A 19,310-nucleotide genomic window follows, 5' to 3' on the forward strand; every position below is an offset into this window, starting at 1 on the left:
ATGAAGGTTCAAGAGGCATAAAGAACACCAAATAGCACTAGAAAAAGAAACTCCCCATGTCGCATAACCTTCAAAACGCTAAATGTATAGAACCAAGAAAAGATAGGACCTGAACCCATGTCCTACAAACCATGAAAGAACACAGATGCCAGCCAGACTATGGTATCCAGCAGAATTATCAGCTGTGATTGAAGGAGAACGAAAAGTTTTCTATAATAAAAACAAACTTCAAGACTTTATGTGCACTAAGGTGGCTCTACAGAGAATACTAGAAGGAACACTGTGGTCTGAAGAGGATTAACACACCCAAGAGGCACAAGGAATAAATGAACTGAACACAGTACTTGATTTAGTGCAACAGTTCAACTTATCAATAAATTCTGAAGAAACAAGCAAAATAATGAATGGATTTTTAAAGATGAAGGTAGGGTTTATGTGTACATATCTGAAAGATGGAGGGTGAGTTGATAAAGAAATGAAATACTTAATGTAATTTAGAAAAACTAAGAATTAAGACTTCCAATGAAAAGAAACATTACGCTGTGCATCATACAAATGAATATTCATGAAACAATGAGAGTAATTTAATTTTCCATTTTGAATTGGAAGATATGTTAACTGACCTCTCAAAGTGTCATGATTATGGTACAAGAGTGTTGGCTGAGAATACTGGAGTTTCGGTTTTATTAGTTTGCATTAGGTAAACACCACTAGAGCATATCTCACAGCTCGGGTGCCCACAGACGTCATTCACCATTTTAGATATCAGTTTAGAACAACAATCTGAATTTTATTAAAAACAAAAATAAATCTAAAAAGCTTCTTTCAGTTACATCATATGCACAAGCGTTTCTGCATTACATCATTTTACATGAAATGTCTGAATGACATTAGTAAAAGTAGAATTTACTACCATTTGAAGAGGAGCTAGGTGCTAGAAATCACACATTTATACAAAGAAACAAAAGTTTCATAGGGAAAACCTGTAATCCCTGGCTAAAGGCAAGAAGTGAGATTAGGAACACAACAGAAATTTGAAGGAAACAAAGATATTCAATAATTTTTAAAACTACTTCAGCAAAAAGAAGTCAAACATTTGTAAATAACTTTAAATCTTTTCAGTATGTTGTGTTGCTATAGGGTAAACATTCTTAACTGACTTTTTTTCCAATTCAATAAATAATTTTTGCTGTGGAGGAGTATTCGCTCTAGATTAGACAAACTTTGCTTTCTTTCCCTGAAGGTAAGAACAAAACGCAATTAGTGTTTGTTCAGGGACTGTTTGAATTTCTTGGACATGATTTTAACAACTTGCTGTTTGCTATTTCCACCTCACACTGAGGTTCAGAATAAACTGTAGAACCAAAGCTAATAGTGTCTGGCTCCGCCACCACATATTTTTTGAAGGTCTGATGGGCAGAGGCAATGATAAAGTGGCTGAGACCTTAAGTGTGCATGATCGCCTCCTCACCTTTAGGGAGAGGTGGAAGGAAGTATGAGCTTGGCAATGCTACTACTTAAAAATGGAGTAAGGCTGAACTGCATTTAATGTCCAGACCACGACAGTACTGAAAATGCCAAAGAACTGACTGTAAACAAACAACTCAAGTTGGTACCATGACTGAATCTAGTATTTTCTTCCATTAACCTGTCAGGATATCCTTATCAAGTGACTACAAATGATGATAAAATTTCCTCTTAGCTGTATGGTGATGACTAGACATGATGTCAGAATCCTCTGATTCTGAATCTTAATGGGAAGTCAAACTTGGCATTCAAGTCTGAGACCATTCGAAGTGCTGTGTAACAGACATGAGGTCTCTCTGGTGGAGTGCAGGTGTACAGACAACTATGTCAGGCGGGAGTTTAGCTCTGTCTGAGTCTACAGCTATCTTCTGTGCCAATTTTATTTTGTTACTAACGCTGAGCCCAATACTAATTTCACCTAGGTAATAGAACTTGGGAATGATAACTTTTTCTTTATTTCAATGAAAAAAGATCCTAATTCCTAGAAGCTACTATCAGATTTTGAATATGCTAAAAATGACACAGTTTAGTATAAAGTGTTCTTTACCTTTATTGCTTGAATATAGACCGAATCTATTATAAACTCAAGGAGAAGAAAAAATAATAGAAGAAAAGTTACCTGCTTTAGCATTTTTAAGAATAGTTCTGATAACTTCTTAGATCAAGTTGCTTATCTGAAACAGGAGAAACTACAATAGAACCATGACAGAATCTACGGATTGCAGCAATCATGCTTTCATTTTTAATATTTTCTCTTTAAACATGAATGCTGTAGAAGTGAGGCTAACGGCATCCTTATTTAAAAGACAGTCTTGTACTGGTATCAAAACATGACTTAATATTGACTGAAAAATAGAGCTTATGTAATTTATTTTTTCAACTACAATTTCTTATTTTTAAATTTTCTTGAAGGCTGGTAGCAAAATTATTGTTAACAATATAAATATTCTCTTTATATGTGTTGAAATTTTCTTAAAAGCATGGAAAGCAGGAGGCATTCCAGAATCGACTTTGATGAAAAAAATCAATTATCCAAGTATCTTGGAGAAGCAGGAAGCTTGAATTTCTCTTTACCTCTTGTCTTCCTTACTAACTTTGCTCCGTCTGCTTTACTCCTTATTTGGCATCATGAACAGACATCTAAGCCAGAGCATCTAAGCTGGAGCAATTCTTTCTGTTTTCCATTATTTCTCTTCAGTTTTTTCAAATATATCACAAAATAATCCAATAATCATTGCCCAAAGGATCATTTAAGCGAAATCATTTTTATCTTTTAATTAATTTGATACTAATATTTGAATCATAAAAACTATAGTTTCAACACACACACAATTACAAATCCTTACAGCTTAAAAAAGAGTTCCATTTTATTCAATATGTCATAAACAGTTTTTAGACTACTGAAAACTGCTAAAATTGCTTTCACTGAGGACAGCAGCCACCACTTACCTGCAAGTATGCAACAGGTGGAACTATGCTCAGTGCTGATCCAGGAAGTGCTGGCACCATAGCCCTCTCTTTGAACTCACACCCAAAACTCTCTATCACTGAACTGTACCACCAATTATTGTAGATTTATAATACCCTGTCTTTAACTTGGTGTATACCATCTTTTGGGAAAAAAAATACTAGATTTTTGAGACGAGATCTAAGAAAAAAATCATTCTGGAGGTTCCACCTTTACTAGAGAAGGACGATGCGTGTACACAGCAGCTAGTATGATCCCACGTTCTATCAGGCTAGTCTCACACCATGAGCATGCATGTACAGCCAGAGTTCACCTTGTGTTCTGAAGTGGAGAACTGGTGCTTTTCCAAGCCATCGATGCCATCCATCATCTTATGCATCAAGGCAGTGGATTTTATGTCCACCACAAGAAGAAAATAAACGACATTAACAAACGCAGCAAATATAGGCATTTGGCATTCAGAACACGCCAAAAAGCTAACACTCATGAATTATCATAAGGGTTTTTCTTTTCTTAAAAAAAAGTCTTTTCTTTGCATATTTTAAAATCTAACGGTCCCACAGAATCATGAAGTGCCTTGTCTCTTCTGCTGTTGACTTCTGATGACCTCTAGCTGTTTTTTGCATTGCTGGTAATAAGTAGAAAGGCTTTTGTTTTCATCTAAAAGCTTTTTATGTTCCTGTACCAGACGAGATGTATTTTGCTGGTCCTTTTCATCCTGGTCCAATTCTGCAACTAGTTCTTGCCTAAAACAAGTATTACATGAGAAATAGTATACATGACAGAAAAAGATACATTTAGCTAGCCGATGCTAGAAACTCAGTTAATGAGAGCTTTCACCCTGTCGTTCTGCATTGCAAGTACACTATTCAAACATATAGAGGGCAGAATGGAGACAAGGCTCACCCTTCTACTGTAAGTATACAAAATTAATGTTTCAAAGAATTTCATCTGATAGTCTCTCTTTGTGGTAGAAAGGAAGAGAAAAGACTATCTGGATACAGGAATTAACATTCGAAGTCTTGTAATTCACATTCTGCTTTTACATTCATATGCTGAAATCACAATCCTATGTCACTACAGCACTAAGTGGTAGCTAACAAAACATTTGTGAGCTAATAAAGAGATGCTAACTACTTACAGTCCTTTTCTATTTTAAAACAGCAAGACTGGTATTTGCAAACATTACCAGGAAAGATTCTCAGAGTCTTTTTTGGTCAGGTAACTCTCCAAGTATCTTTTATTTTGAAGATATTAAGTACTAGCTTTCAAAATGAGGTTAGTGGGTATAAATGAGTAATAAATTCTTCAAGCAAAATAATTTCCTAATCTTTCTCACTAAAAAACATACTTGGGTTGATGAGATGGCTCAGCAGGTAGGAGGCACTTGCCGCCAAGTCTGATGAACTGAGTCCAATCCCTGGGACCCACATGGTAGAAAGAAGAAAACGGACTCCTTTAAGGCATCCTCTGCTATGTGAACATTCCCCCCACCAACAACACTAAATAAACGTAATTAAAAAATTTAAAGTACTTAAAATTGATTAAAACTGTCAGAGTTCTTACATTCCCTTACATTGAACATTTGTTTTTTTCTACCACAGAACTCTTTCAAATGATTTAAGTATAACAAAAACATCGGTTAAATACAGAAATAAATGCAGGAATCTCCATCCCCTCAAAACCAAATGCCAGCAATTCCACAATTACTTCTACAAATTTCAGACCATCATATTCAATTTCCTCCTTATGCTTATCTTCACGATATCAACTTAAGTTTCATTTAAATTATCATAGTACTTTTCTATCTTTTAAAGGTCATTTTATTATTATATTTATCTATTCACTCTGTGTGTGTGCGAAGCTCATAGGACACCTTGAGAGGACTGGTTCTATCATTCCACCATGTGGGTCCAGGGGACCAAATTGAGGACCTCAGGCTTGGTGGCAAGTTCATCTACCTCCTGAGCAACCTTGCTGGCCCTATTTTCCTCTTCTTGAAGCACAAACGCAAATTACTTCTCAAAAATTACTTTGGAAACCTACAGTTTTATTTACATAGTTCATTTTTTTTTTTTACAAGATTCAGTTACTACCCTTTATAAGTCTATGATTTCACAAGAGTCATGCTTAAGAAAACTGAAACCTGCATAGAAATAGACGAGAGTTTTTTAAAAACAGAAGCAAGACAGTTTCTACAACTCTCAGAAAAACACATGAGCCTAAAATTCCCCAGAAAACACACACATGAAATAAAGCCCTGTGACAGATACTCCTATTCTCCTAAACACAATCAAAGCCATGAAAATGTCTCAAAGACACAGCTCAAATGAATGTTAGTAAAAAAATTTTACTTTTGTCTAAGAAACAAATTTTAGAATAATAAATCTAAAAAGCTTTTAATTCTAAAATTCCGAGAACATTAAAAACTCTGTAATTTATAATACCAGTTTATTTTCTTTAGTACTAATACAGTATCATCAAAAGGGTTAATTTGAATTTTGCATGAAAAATAGTAAAAAGGTGCTTATAACAACATAAATCTACCTGGAACTTATGTTTTTAAAAAAGATTTACTTTTATTTTATTATAGGTGTATTTGTGGGTGTGTGTGTGTGTGCACATATGTGCAATGCCCACAGAGGCCAGATGAGGGTGGTGAGAATTGAACTCAGGTCCTCTCCAAGAGCAGTTTATGCTCTTATCCACCGGAGTCATCTCTCTAGTACAAGGAAATATGCTTAGTAACTAATTTAAAAGTGAAAATTTCTGAGGCTGGAGAAACAGCTCAGCTGATCTTACAGAGGACCCAGGCTCGATTCCCAGAACCCACATGGCAGCTAACAACAGTACTGTTCCAGGGGGATCTGATACCCTCTTCTGACCTCTGCCAGCACTGTATGATACAGGTGTACTTATATGCATGCAGGGAATACATTATTACACAAAAAATAAAAATAGATAAAATATTTTCTTAAAAAGTAAGTATTTCTTACTCTTTAAGAATAATGTTGCTACCTCTGTATTTTAAAACCAAATACTACTAATTTTTTGCTTTTATTTGTAAAAAAGACTTACTTTCTCTGTAGTAACAATGCAATTTCAGTTTGGACTTTCATATATTCTTGTGCCATTTTACAATGTTGTTCAAACACTGCCATGGATTCTTTGGAGTTTGGGCACGGTGCTAGAGGCTGGAAACAAATCAGGAATGTTAAGCCATAACTAAATGAAATCTCAGTACCTATCTAAGATGAGACTGTGACTGATATATTTTTATGGCACTAAAGCAATGGCATCCTAAAAAAGAAGTGTTATGTTGCGGGGCCCACCAGGCTCCAGTGGATAATTCCAACCCCATGGTCACAAAAGTGATGCTGGTTAAATTCAGTGGGTCTCAAACCAAATCAGACAGAAATGAAACACAATGAAACAAAACAAAACACATGAATGTGGGACAGAACTTGAAGGGAGGAAGTATTAGAGGTGGAGGGGTTAGAGAGTGACTAAAGAGGGGCAAGTTACAACAATCAGAATGTACTTTACACACATCTAAACTGTCAAAGAACAAACTCATCACAAGCTATATATTTAAACAGTGTTGTGCCACGCTCCGGAGAGCTCAGTGCTTTCCTCCTGTCAACTCAGAGCTCCTGACAGAAAGTGTAGGGCTCTGAGGTGGCACTTCATGTGACAAAACTGTAGTGGACTGAGGTGTTTTCTTTTTTCTTTTTTAAAAGACAGGGCTGTGTTGCTCAGGTTGATCTCGAACTTTCAGTCCTACTTCAGTGTTCTGAAATAGTCAGGATTAAGGGTATATGCCACCATGCCAGACTGCCAAGATTTATAGTTCCTATACTTATGATGAAACCCAAGTGTATTACACTTTCAGTCATTATGAACCTAAGAATGCATCACAAAATGTCTTAAATAGAAATAAGCTCATATGAGTTTTATTTTAAAATTAAGATAATTTTTATCAGGGCTGGAGAGATGGCTCTGCTGTTAAGAACACTGGTTGTTTCCAGAAGACCCGGGGGGTTCAAATCTCAGCATCCACATGGCAGCTAACAACTGTCCCTAATTCCAGTTCCAGGGGATCCGACAGCCTCTTCTGTCCTCTGTGGGCATTGCACCGCATGCACGGGTGCACTTACCTACACACAGGCAATACATGCTACACATAAAATTAAAAAAAAAATAAAAAAGATAATTATCACTAAAATTAAGGAGCAAAAATGCTACACTTGGCAGTCTTAGTCAAAGACATGGAGCTACTTTAAGTTGACTGTTAGGATAATAAGAACATACAATTCTGTCAAACTTAAGTCAAATTAACTAAAAAACATAATCTTTTTTTTTTGTTTTTTGAGACAGGCTCTCATGTAGTTCATGCTGGTTTCAAACTCATTGAGCTAAGCTGACCTTGAACTCATGATCACCTTGTTTCCACTTCCAAAGTGCTGAGATTTTAGGCACATGCTGACATCCTGACAAAGCCATTTATTTTAAAGTTTAAGGTGGCCAACTCAAAGCATAAATAATGACTATACCATGATGAATAGGAATACAACTGTGAATTTCATAGAGTCCGTAAGGAGGAAAAAGTAAGCCACTCAGAAAGAGTTCCTTTACCTGCAGCTGGTGATCCAGTGTAAGATATGCCATGGGGATGGAGTTATCAGATCCATTTGTATCTGGAATTCAAGCATGTACTTTTTTAAAATTTGAATATGCACTTATTTGTCATAATGATAAATAAGAAAACGTGAGATATTGTTTTTCCCCTAGATAAATTGCTTGTATTGGTAATTAAAGGTTCTATTTCTGAATTCTAAAGTAAAAAAGGTGGACATCTGATCACAGATATTAAAAAGCAATCCTATTCTACAATTTAAGTTGATTATAAACTGAAGAGAACGCTGTGTATTAATGATTATAGGCCCTTGTTTAATTAAAAACACAAAAATATAGCCTGTATATTTTAAATTCAGTCCTAACTGATCCTATGCAATCCAAGCCCACATCTCTTTCTTATGCTGAGTTGACCAAGAGGCTGGATCAGCTCTGTTAGCGTCAGTACACAGGAGAAGGAAAGGGAAAACCAGCACTTTCACATCTCCAGAGGTTCATCTGCAGCTTATACAGATGCTAATATGAGCTCCTCGGTCTACCCCTAATGAGACCCTACTGGTGAGAAAATATTAACACATATACTGCCCCAACAAAAACAAACAAAATCTCAAAACAATAAAAATAAAAGGTATTTAAGACCATGGCTCAAAAATGCCATGATGCTTTAAATGGTTATACTGGTTAATTCAAACTACCAGCCAATCTTATCAGAGTGTGTGAATGTGCAGGCTTTTTTCAAAAGAGGTAGAATTACCCTGTCACTGGAAAGACTGGTAAGGATTAAGGCAAGACCATGAAGACCATGATGAGGGTCTGCAGAGAATCCAAGGGAAAGCTGAGGAGGAGGGCTGGTGGCTCAGTAACCTGATTTCCTGATGACTGGTATTCTCCATAAAACTTTTGTAATGTTGGGGATTGAACCTAGAGCCTCCTATCACTTCCCCAGCTTTTAGGTCTTCCTTTCTTCTCTGCCCCCCACCCCTCTTGATTTATTTTCTTGAGTGTTTTGCCTGCATGTATATAAGTGCACCCATGCATGCAAATGCCTGCTAGTTGCTATGTGAGTGCTGGGAACCAAGCCTGGGTCTTCTTCAATAGCAGCTAGTGCTTTTAAATATGGAGCCATCTCTTCAGCTCCAAACATTTCTTCCTTATTTTTTTTTTAACCTAAATCACTGATACCTCTATGTTTTACTCTATCAGCATTTTGCTTCTGATATCTTATCTAGAATTAAGTATAATTCATTGATTTCACAAGCACTGGGTTTCACTGTGTCGATTCAATTAAATAAAGTCTTTCCATGAAGGGAAAAGTAGCATTCCACTTTTTCCATTTGTACCCAAACTGAAATAGAGCTTCTAGTTTCTAATATTAATAACTGGTCACAAGATAGCATAGTTACTCCCTGAAAGATTATTTTTATAATGTTTCACTTATAATCAAATATAACCTCTTCTCACAAAATATTAAGTCCAGTGGGGGAAAATTTTTTTTCTGTTCCTCCAACAGAATACTTTCTAGTACCTTACATATTTTAAGGATGCATTTCTTTGATGTGGATGCTTTCTTAGTTACCTGACTTGTGTCTTAACCACTGAGACAGTCAGCTTATACTATAAAGTCAGCAGCGTATCATACCACGCAGTGAGTTCACTGTTAATGTAATGAATGTGGTCCATGTCTTATGTCTGTCTTTGCAAGGTTCAAGGCACAGAAAAAACTATTAATGAGTCTCCCAGCAACATCTCCTCCACTGTGTCTAGGTATAGCTCTCAACTAGGTCCTTAGGCAATGTATGTCTATCTTCACACTCATTATATTTATATCATAAACAGAAAGAGCACTCTGGGAAAATTATTAAATTGTTAAGTTCTTTAGTTTTTTCTGAAAGGATACAGGAAAAATGTAAATAAAAAATCTTAATAATTATGCTATTTTACCTTAATTTATATTCATAATTATTTCCTGAATCACGGAAAAGGAAGACTTATCTTTTCTTATAATTTATTCAACGTAGTGAGGCATCACTGCAATACATTTCAAAGGAAAGACAAAGTTCAGCTAATCTGGTAACCTGGGCCCAGGTAAAGTCTTTGTGCTACTGATATGTTATAGTATTTTTAGGTACTTCCAGTATTAGGTTTCCAAAAAGAAATGAGACAGGGGTTGAGGAGTAGGAGCATACATGAAGTAAAAAAACAAAAGACGGGAAACTGCCATACTGAGTCCCAGACCTTGGTAAGTGCTATCATGTCAGGGAGAATGCCTCCTTAGATTGGGAACCAAAAGAACATCACTGGAATGGTCAGACCAGTTCCCTGTCTACTTGGATGAGGGGCTGGTCTCTGGCCATTTCCACACATGTGCTGAGCAGTGCTGAGTGTGCTGGGGAGAAAACTTAGGAGTTTTTCCCATTACTAAATTTAAGCTTACTAAAACTAGGGAGTACAGGTCTCATGAAACATAGTTCTAAATTACATGACAGAGAAAAGTCACCCATTTAATTTTTTAAATTGAATTATAAACTTAACCATGCCAAGTATCTACAAATACTTCAATCATTTCAGTTTGTGAAGACAGAACTTCAGCTTAATTCAGCCTAACTGCTACTATTAATAACAGTTGATACTATATACAGTTTTCAAATAGTTTAATTTTCCAAGGCTTAAGAGATCATCTTTCCCTTTCAGACTTAAAAATATAAATAAAAATATTCCCTAAATATTTATTAAGGCATTCATACCATTTCCTGCTTGCTCATAAAGAAAAGACTATTTCTTCATTACCTTCAGACAGGCAGAGGGTTTTTTTTTGGGGGGGGGTTGACAGGGTCTCCCTACCACTTGGAACTCACTATGTAGACCAGGTTGGCCTTCATCTCAGAGATCCACCTGCCTCTGCCTCCTGAGTGTTGGGATTAAAGGCATGTACTACCACGCCTAGTGTTAGAGAGGCAGATTTTTTAATACTATCATTGGAACATGCTGGGGAGTTTTTATTGTTGTTGCTGTTTTGTTTTCTTGAGGCAGGGTCTCCCTATAGCCCCAGCTGGCCTGGAACTTGCTATATATACATCAGGCTGGCCTCCTGCGTGCTGGGACTTTAAAGGCATGGGCATCCTGCTGGGGAGTTTTAAAGGCTTTCAAAAGTCTATGTAACCAAAATGAAGTCTCAACATGTGTTAAGAATGATTCAAAACGTTGCCAAACACCAGTGTCTTTTCTCCTCTCTTGTTTCCTTAAACACTGAAGGTTGATAAACTGGAAATAATGCCAACAATTGAGAAATGGGACCTCACAAAATTAAAAAGCGTCTTCATAGCAAAAGAAACAGTTAAGTGAACAGAGCCTACAGAATGGAAGAGAATATACAAAACAATGCAAAAAAAAAAAAAAAAACAAGTAAGAAATCAAACAGCCAATAATAAATAGGCTAATGAACAGTCATTTCTCAAAAAGTGAAACAAAATGACCAATACACATGTGAAAAAAATGACCTGGTCAGAACCTATGACTGGTTAGACCACAGGACTCAGGAGGGGGAATGTTGTTTTGCTAAAGGGACAGGCTGTCAACCCGCCTTTTAAATATTTATGCTTATATCCATAGATTAGTGCTGTTCTCAGCCGTGGTCAGAGAATTTTTTTTCTGCAGTGGGCAGTGGTTAACAGAGACTCAGAACTGGCTGAAAAGCATTGTGAATAAGTGACTGCTGAGTGCTCAGCCCTAAACGGGACATCTTTATCAAACTCCCTCAAGGCTTAAGGAACAAACATCATAGAAGAGGGTAGAGAAGAATGTAGGGGCCCAGATGTGGAGGAGTGCTATGAAATGCCATCTCTAGACATGACATGGTCATGGCCATTGTACTCATGAACTCAGGGCAGGGGAACAAAGGGACTAACGGAAATGCGGGGGGGGGGGCATGCTAATGTGCACCCTGTATCTGTGTGAAACATCCTTATGCAACACAGCATCACGCACAACGACACAGTGGAAATTGAGAAACAAAAACTGAGATGGAGGGGGTTCGAGGAGTTTAGGTGGGGTCAGAGGGTGGAAATGATCTAAATGCACTGTATTCATGTGTGAAATTACCAAATAATATATAATTAAAAAAAGACAAACTGCAATGAAGATGAGGATGGTTATTTTTGCCATTTTGCTGATCTTAATTACTGAAAAGATGACTCTACAACTCTCACCTGATATGAAGGACCAATATATGAAAATCTTAGACTGAAGCACTAAGAATACAGTGTTTCTTGGATAAAAAAATCCTAAACTATCTTCAAAATATATGTTTAGTATTTGGAAGAAAAAAATAAACAGCAGTTAAGGCAGTCTCGGCCACAATGCTCAAAAGGACATTTAAAAAATATAATGCTAGTTGATTTTATAAACATGAAAAGCTAAATTACCATACAATGCTTGTCTTTGCAAAGATAAAAGTCATGGCAGGGCTAAATACATTCAATTTTGTATTTCAATGAAGAACTAGAGGGGTCACCTGTGGAATCATCAGGGGTCCATGGATGACTACGAGCTGGCTTCTCTGAGGTTGGTCCTGAGGTAGTGATCATTCTGATACTGGGACTGGATGACCTGCTGCTTACCTATAAGGAACAGCAGGAGGAAAAGATGGGATTTAAAAAATTTAAACAGAATGACGAGACACATTTTCATTTCCATTAAAAAAATGAAAGACTTATTTTTCCTAGTAGAAAATGAAACACTCTTGAAAAAAAATCAGTTCTCTAAGTATATTACCTATAAATATAAATGTCAATGAAGCCAGAGGGGGCCAAGAAGGGCTTAAGCTGCTAGTCCTAGGGATTCCAACCCAGCACCAGGGGCCTAGAGTTTTTGTTTGATTGTCTGCTATATGGAGAGGAACTCACAACAAAGTCATGGGTTTTTGCAGGATGAAAGAGACTGGACAAAACTCTGCTTAAAGCTAAGACTCAGGGAAGGCTTTGTTCTCTGGCTAGAGAATCAGGACAAGAAAAATCTACCAACAAAGGCAGGTAACAAGCCCAGCATAGTGGCACACCCCTGTAATCAGCATTTGGAGGCTGAGGCAGGAGGATCAAAAGTAAATCTGGTTCTGCAGAGGCTCTAAATGAAGGGGGAAAAAACTATTCACTGTACTCCAAAAACATTTTCAGACTCAACAGAAGACAGAATAAAGCATAACTAAATGAAAAGTGTAAAAAATAAGATCTTATAGTCAAATTCCAGAAAACAGACAAATTGAAGATAGAAATGATGTGAGAGACCTGACAGATTATAGGTTAAGCCATTCCAACAAATGTGAAATGAGAAATTCTTCTAGACCTGAAACATTGAGTGCTCACAAGATGCCACAAGTAGAAAATTCTATACTTGACCTCCTGCAACAGGTCATGGTCAAAATACAAGTACACTGAAATATTACATAAAATTACCTGTTAGTTATGTATTATGACGTATACAGGAAAATCAAATGAAGTTCATGTCAGACTTGGACCTTACTACACTTAAGGTTCAATAATCACAGATCTAAGTTGCATACGACCAGGGAGGAAATAAGCAAGGTTCAGTACCAGACGATCAATCCTGAACTTTACTTTAGAGTTCAGAGCTGCACTCACGCTGGCACCTACTACTGATGGTTCAGAGCAAGTTCTAATTGGAGTATCAGTATCAATGGCAAAAGTAAACACAGCTCAAAAGCCTGTGCTCACCAAGTCTCTATGAAACCAAAGCAAACACCAGATGTCAGACTGTGGGCTGACTGACTGACTGACTAAAGCCTTTAATACTGAGAGAAAAAAGGGTAAATATCAGTCAAAAGTGAAAAGTTTTGGGGTTTCCTAAAAAACATTATACTGAAAAAACTGCTCTTGAAGAAGTGAGAAAAAAAGGTTTAGATTCACTATTGTGGCTCTATATTATGTATCTATAATTCTGTATTTTAAGATTATTTGTGTACACATATGTGTAAGCATTATATGCTGTTATAAAATATTACCATATTTTAAAAGAATGAAAGACATCTATCACTTAAATATTAAGAATTTTTTGATAAGTTAAACGGGCTCAAGCATTCTAACTTTTATCATTAACTACAAAGATTTGCAAACATTTTGCAAAAATGAAATAAAATAATTCTCTAAGATGAAAAGTACCAATGTACTAATTAAACCCACTGTTAATAGTATATGATATTAGCATTTTACATGTATATGGACAATTATACAATAATTTTATTATTTGTATGAATGCTGTACTCACATGAAAACAAAACATCTCATAATTAGTCCTCAATCATTTTAGAAAATATGACAAAAATTTTACCTCAAAAAACAGAAGAAAAACAAAACAAAACAAAAAACAATGACTGAGCTACTTTTATACACCTATTAGATTAGAACTCTGTAGTAGAGTCAGGAATGGCTTGGGTTACAGCACTTTCTGGACCGTTTAGAAAAAGGCTAGGATTTAGACAGTGGGAATTTTGAAGAGGATTCAGAAGTATAAACAATAAAAACTCTTAACAGCCAGGAGAGATGCCTTTCTTGAGTTTACCCATCTGCTTAGTATATATTTTCTTAAGGATATTTAAGAAAAATATAAATCCAGTGGGTACATCAAACTAAAAGATATTAGCGTTCTCTGGGTGCGCCAATGCCCTGTGACCCCAGAGGTGTAGCTTAGTGGGGAGGTAATTATTTCTTTGGGTACAAAAGGTAAAGAGAGATTATTAAGTTACAAAATCAAATACTTTTCTTAAAATACACGAAACATATGACAAATATACATAGAGCACTTCTGAATAACTTACTTTCCCACACAGTTCAAACTAAATGAATAATAACATCAATGCTTTTCCTTTTTCCTTAAGTACTTAAATTCAGTAGCGAGAAATTTCTTTACCATATTTTCAGGTCAAGTAATAAATTTTGCAGAGTACATCTGGTTAATTCTTAATTTCTGCCTATCATTAGTTTTCAAAGACAGACAATCCGAATGTTAAGTCTTACCTGACCAGGTTCTGTCCCAGTAACAGTTAAGTCTTGGATGGATCTACGCCTTGGTTGCCCGTTGCCTTAAAACAAAAAACAAAAAAAACTAAAACTGAACTCTATTCAAAGAGGTAGTTAAGAGTGTAACTGTTGCAGAGGAAGTGGTAATTTGTTGTTCCTTGGATCTATATAAATTGTGGGAAAAAGATTAAGTTTATTATACAAAAACTCCAAAAACTGACGAGAGAGAGAGAGAGAGAGAGAGAGAGAGAGAGAGAGAGAGAGGCAAACAAACTACTGAAAAAGGTTGCAGTGCTTTAACTCCCAAATTGCTGGCCTACAACAGAGCATGTCCTACACAATGACACTCCTACCACATGAACAGCAGCTGAACTGTCTTCCACCATCTTCTGTCATGTGTTTTAAACAGAGGAATGCCTGGGGGTGGGGGCTGTGGCTGATGACGGCATCTATTTCAAGGGCCTTACGTTACAGTTTTCACAGCAAGACAGCTACCAGGTTATAAGACACGTCTGACTTTAACTGGCAGCAGCATCTCCTTTCAGGGCCCAAGAGGATGCTTAAATTTATAGTACCAAGTCACATTTAATCCTATTAGTCTTTGTCAGAATACAGTAATTCATCAGTAGTAACAGCTCAATCTCCTCTTGTAGCTGAATGACTTTGATTCCATTCTCAAATAAACAGCTTGTTGAAATAGACTAATATGTATACCCTGCTTCTATGTTAGTAAGTCTTTAACTTTAAAAAAAAGGATTCTATGAACAAGTCTTGAGCAGAACAGATGAATGAAGCAACAGCTTCACTTAGCACCTTTACTTGGTAATAGGGTTGTTTGCAAAGTATCTTTTAACATGAGGGGTCAGCTGTCTAAAAGGAAACACCAAAATACTATGAAAAACAGCTGACACAATACTCAACATTCTTTGAAAGCTTATTATGTAACTCTGCAACCAGTGGGCAGTACTTGGAACATGTGCCCTAACGTGTTCTGATGAGCAGATAAACCACTTAAAAAACTTTTATATATTTCCATGATCCTGGTTCTACAAAGAGTTATCTTAAATGAGCCAGTACCATTTCCCATCTTACTCCACGTGACCTCATTGTTTTACACAAAAACGAAATGACTTTAAACAGAATTAAGAATGTTTAATGAAATAAACATGCAATGTTTATTAAACATTTTTATGTTTTTAAAAAATTTAAAAATTATGTTTATTAAAAATGTTTATTAAACAGTTAAAAATGTTTATTAAACAGTGAATACAAAACTCAAATTTATAATCACTCTTGAAAGTGACTTTTCCCATTTTAGATTGTTTTAAAATTCTTTATATATTCAGAATTCAATTTACTTTTATTTCAAATTTCAACTTTAAAATGTCCCAACTTTCTATTACAAAGCAAAAGAACAAACTTTTATTTATTGAACCAGACACTTTTATGAATACTTTTAACCATTTCTGTTTCCCCCAAACAAAAAGGATTTTCCCTTCTATGACTAATAAGCAATTTTAGGCACATTTCATTCAACACACTCATTCTAAAATTAGCACAGATGAGACAGGCTATAAAAGTGTCTGGAATTCTCTTTTCAAGTCAGCAACAAATTCGGCAACATTTGTGAATCTGAGGAACAACCCAGCACATTTGTCTATAAACCATGGCATCACCATACAATAACACCAGAGTTGAGTTCAAGTCTAGTTGGGGAACAGAGAAGAGGGGAGTAAAAATTTGTAAGGAAGTAGGGTAAATAAGAGCTGACAGTTAATAAAGGCCACAAAATGAGAAACCATCATGCTACTCCAAGCAGTATTAGGCAAGTGCCTTCCACCGAGCAGAACCCGGCAGAAACCATCTGCAAACAGCTCAAAGCAAAGCAGGGCTGCAATCAACAAATGCTCGTTGCTCCAATATTAAGTCCAAAACTCGTAATTTAGAAACATGGATGTAAAATAAATCAATCTCTTATTGCAAATGGAAATCACTGGGTGTGTTCCTAGAAAATTTCGATTCTCAATTTTTTGCACTGAAAACCAATGTAGAAATGTACTCATTTTACACATTTCTTTACATTTATTCATTTATTTACTTACTGTGTGTGCTATGGCAATGGGTGTGGAGGTCTGAGGACAATTTGTCTGAGTCAGTTTTCTCCTTCCACCATGAGTTTTGGGGGCTGAACTTCCATTATCAGGTTAGGGAGCAAGTGTCCTTACTGACTACCATCCCACTGGCCCTTATTTTATACTTTTTAAAGTTATTTGATATAGACACACCTATATTACACATGTTCTAGCCAACAGTAAAAGTAGAAGAATCTAGGGCAACATAATGTACCCACACGCCTGCAAATGATATCCTGAGTGTTTCATTCTGTAATAATTCTGATACTTTCATGACTTTACAATAGAGAAAAATCAATTTTTAAAGACTGTCTTTTTCTAAGAGCAACAGAAAGAATATTTCATACTCCCAGCCCATGTTGCATACCTGCCTCCAGCCTCCAAAGGAGAAAGGGAAGCAAAAAAAACTGCTGTTGGTTCAGTTCTCTTTGAAGTATGTCAGAAAGACTGAATCTACTCTTTAAAGAAGCTGCTCTTTAAAGTACAACTGATTTCCTAAGCAAGCATTTCAAAAGTCATTACAATTATTTCCAGAGATTACTGGCTTAGGCCTCAACCAGGCTTTCTACTGGTTAAAGTAAATCCAGTTTTTATTGCCGTTACCTGTTTTCAAAGTTCCTGACTCCCTTCACTTAAAAAATACTATGTATCCTAGAGACTTCTCTTACACAAATTGTTGGAAGATCTGAGATTTATAAGTTCTGAATAATAATAAAAATTGTGGGGTATTGTTCCTATGTATAAAATGACTGAAAACTTTGTACACTATATATACTGCAGTATTAAATTATTGCTTAATGATAAACTGAAGTAATTTAAAAATATGTTTAGTTAGTTTATCACAATTTCTTATTAATTTCAACAAATTCTGACTTTTCCCTTAGAAAGTCCCTTCAGATAGGTTTTTCAAAGTCCTATCAAAGAAAAGCAATGGTTGATTACTGATGATTTTTGCCTTGTAATAGACTAGCTTTATTAGGTTGGAGTTTTTTTTTTTTGATCTTTTTGAGACAGGGTCTCCCTGCAGGCCCAGTTGGCCTGGAAGTCACTATGTAGACTAGGCTGGCCTCGATCTCACAGAGATCTACCTGCCTCTGCTTCCCAGTGCTGGGACTAAAGATGTGTGCCAAATGCTTGGAGTTTGGTTTTTTACTTTTCTCTTTCTGAAACAAGGTCTATGTAGCCTTGGCTGGCCTGGAACTCCCCATGCAGACCAGCCTGGCCTCAAACTCACAAAGATTCGTGTGACTAACGGCTAGGGTTAAAGGTATGTATCACCACTACTCCTGGCTGTTAGGGTTTACTTTTTGGATTATAAAATGTGACCTTGGTAATATGTAAAATTAAGTTAACTACTCTATTTGTCACCAATACAAAATTTTACTAGAAACAAAACAGATCTACCTTCCTGTAATTCCTTGTGGGAACCAGAATCCCCAAAGATTTGTAGTTGTTAATGATGCTGTTTGTAAGGCATGAACTTTTCATCAGCAGAAAAACTCAAATCTGGGGCTGGAGAGATGGCTCAGCGGTTATAAGCACTGGCTGCTCTTGCAGAGGACTGGGGTTCGATTCCCAGCACCCACATGATGGCTAACAACTGCCCAATAACTCCAGTTCCACGGGAAACGAGCCCTCTCTTCTGACCTCCGTGGGCACTGCAGAACACAGAGGCACTTACACACAAGTAGGAAATACACTCATACACATAAAATAAAATTTAATAAATAAAATGGGTTGGAGATGGCTCAGAGATTAAGAGCACTGGCTACCCTTGCAGAAGACTGGGGTTCATAGTGTTTAACAACTGTCTGTAACTCCAGTTTCAGGGGATCCTCTGTGTGTATTGTACAACACAGATACATTTACACACATGCAGGCAAAACACTCATAAATACAAAATAAAAATAAATAAAATAAAAAACCTCAAATATTCCTATTTCATTGTCATTTCAAATTGGGGCCGAACTATTTAAAAGTAAATATTTAATAATTTACACAATTCTGGCTAAATAAATATTTACAAACATCTGCATCTACTAGTTCTTGAACAAAAAACAGCATCAAAAAAATTTATTACCATACTGGTAAACAAAGCAAAGAAACATCCTGGTGTCTCTGAAAGCTATCTCTGTCTCTACCTGGTAATATGGTTAATATGTTTGCCAACACCTGAAATTCTCAAAGGAGAGCAAGAAGACCTAACAATCCATCTATTTTTCTGTTTAATATGTGGCTCTCTCCATGGCCTACTTTTTCCACCTTTCCACTTTATCATACTCCTTAAATTTTTTTTTCACATTTATTTTTATATTTTTTCACATTTTACACTTATTTTTATTCACATTTGTAGGGGGTGGTGTATGTACCACAGTGGTGTGTGGAGGTTAGAAGGCAACCAATTCTCTCCTTCCATCATATGGGTTCTAGAGACTGAACTCTGTCAAGAAGTTTGTCAATCAAGCAAGTGCCCCTACCCACTGAGCTACCTCACAGCCCGATTTTATCATACTCCTGATA

The 19,310-nt window shown here is 36.3% G+C and overlaps 1 protein-coding gene across 2 annotated transcripts in view; it reads right to left on the reverse strand.

Moving 5' to 3' along the window:
- Positions 1–765: 765 nt before the first annotated feature.
- Positions 766–19,310, reverse strand: part of Map3k7 (mitogen-activated protein kinase kinase kinase 7) — a 62,424-nt gene continuing 43,879 nt past the window's right edge. For both annotated transcript variants that reach the window (XM_008839957.3, XM_008839958.3), the window contains 5 exons: positions 14,656–14,720; positions 12,141–12,246; positions 7,631–7,692; positions 6,074–6,189; positions 766–3,741 (listed from right to left, as the gene is read on the reverse strand). In XM_008839957.3, coding sequence (XP_008838179.1) covers positions 3,561–3,741; positions 6,074–6,189; positions 7,631–7,692; positions 12,141–12,246; positions 14,656–14,720 — 530 coding nt within the window. In that variant the 3' untranslated portion in view covers positions 766–3,560. The remainder of the gene's footprint in view (positions 3,742–6,073; positions 6,190–7,630; positions 7,693–12,140; positions 12,247–14,655; positions 14,721–19,310) is intronic.

The sequence above is a fragment of the Nannospalax galili genome, unplaced genomic scaffold (assembly GCF_000622305.1).
Source record: "Nannospalax galili isolate Female #2095 unplaced genomic scaffold, S.galili_v1.0 scaffold1299, whole genome shotgun sequence".
Lineage (NCBI taxonomy): Eukaryota > Metazoa > Chordata > Mammalia > Rodentia > Spalacidae > Nannospalax > Nannospalax galili.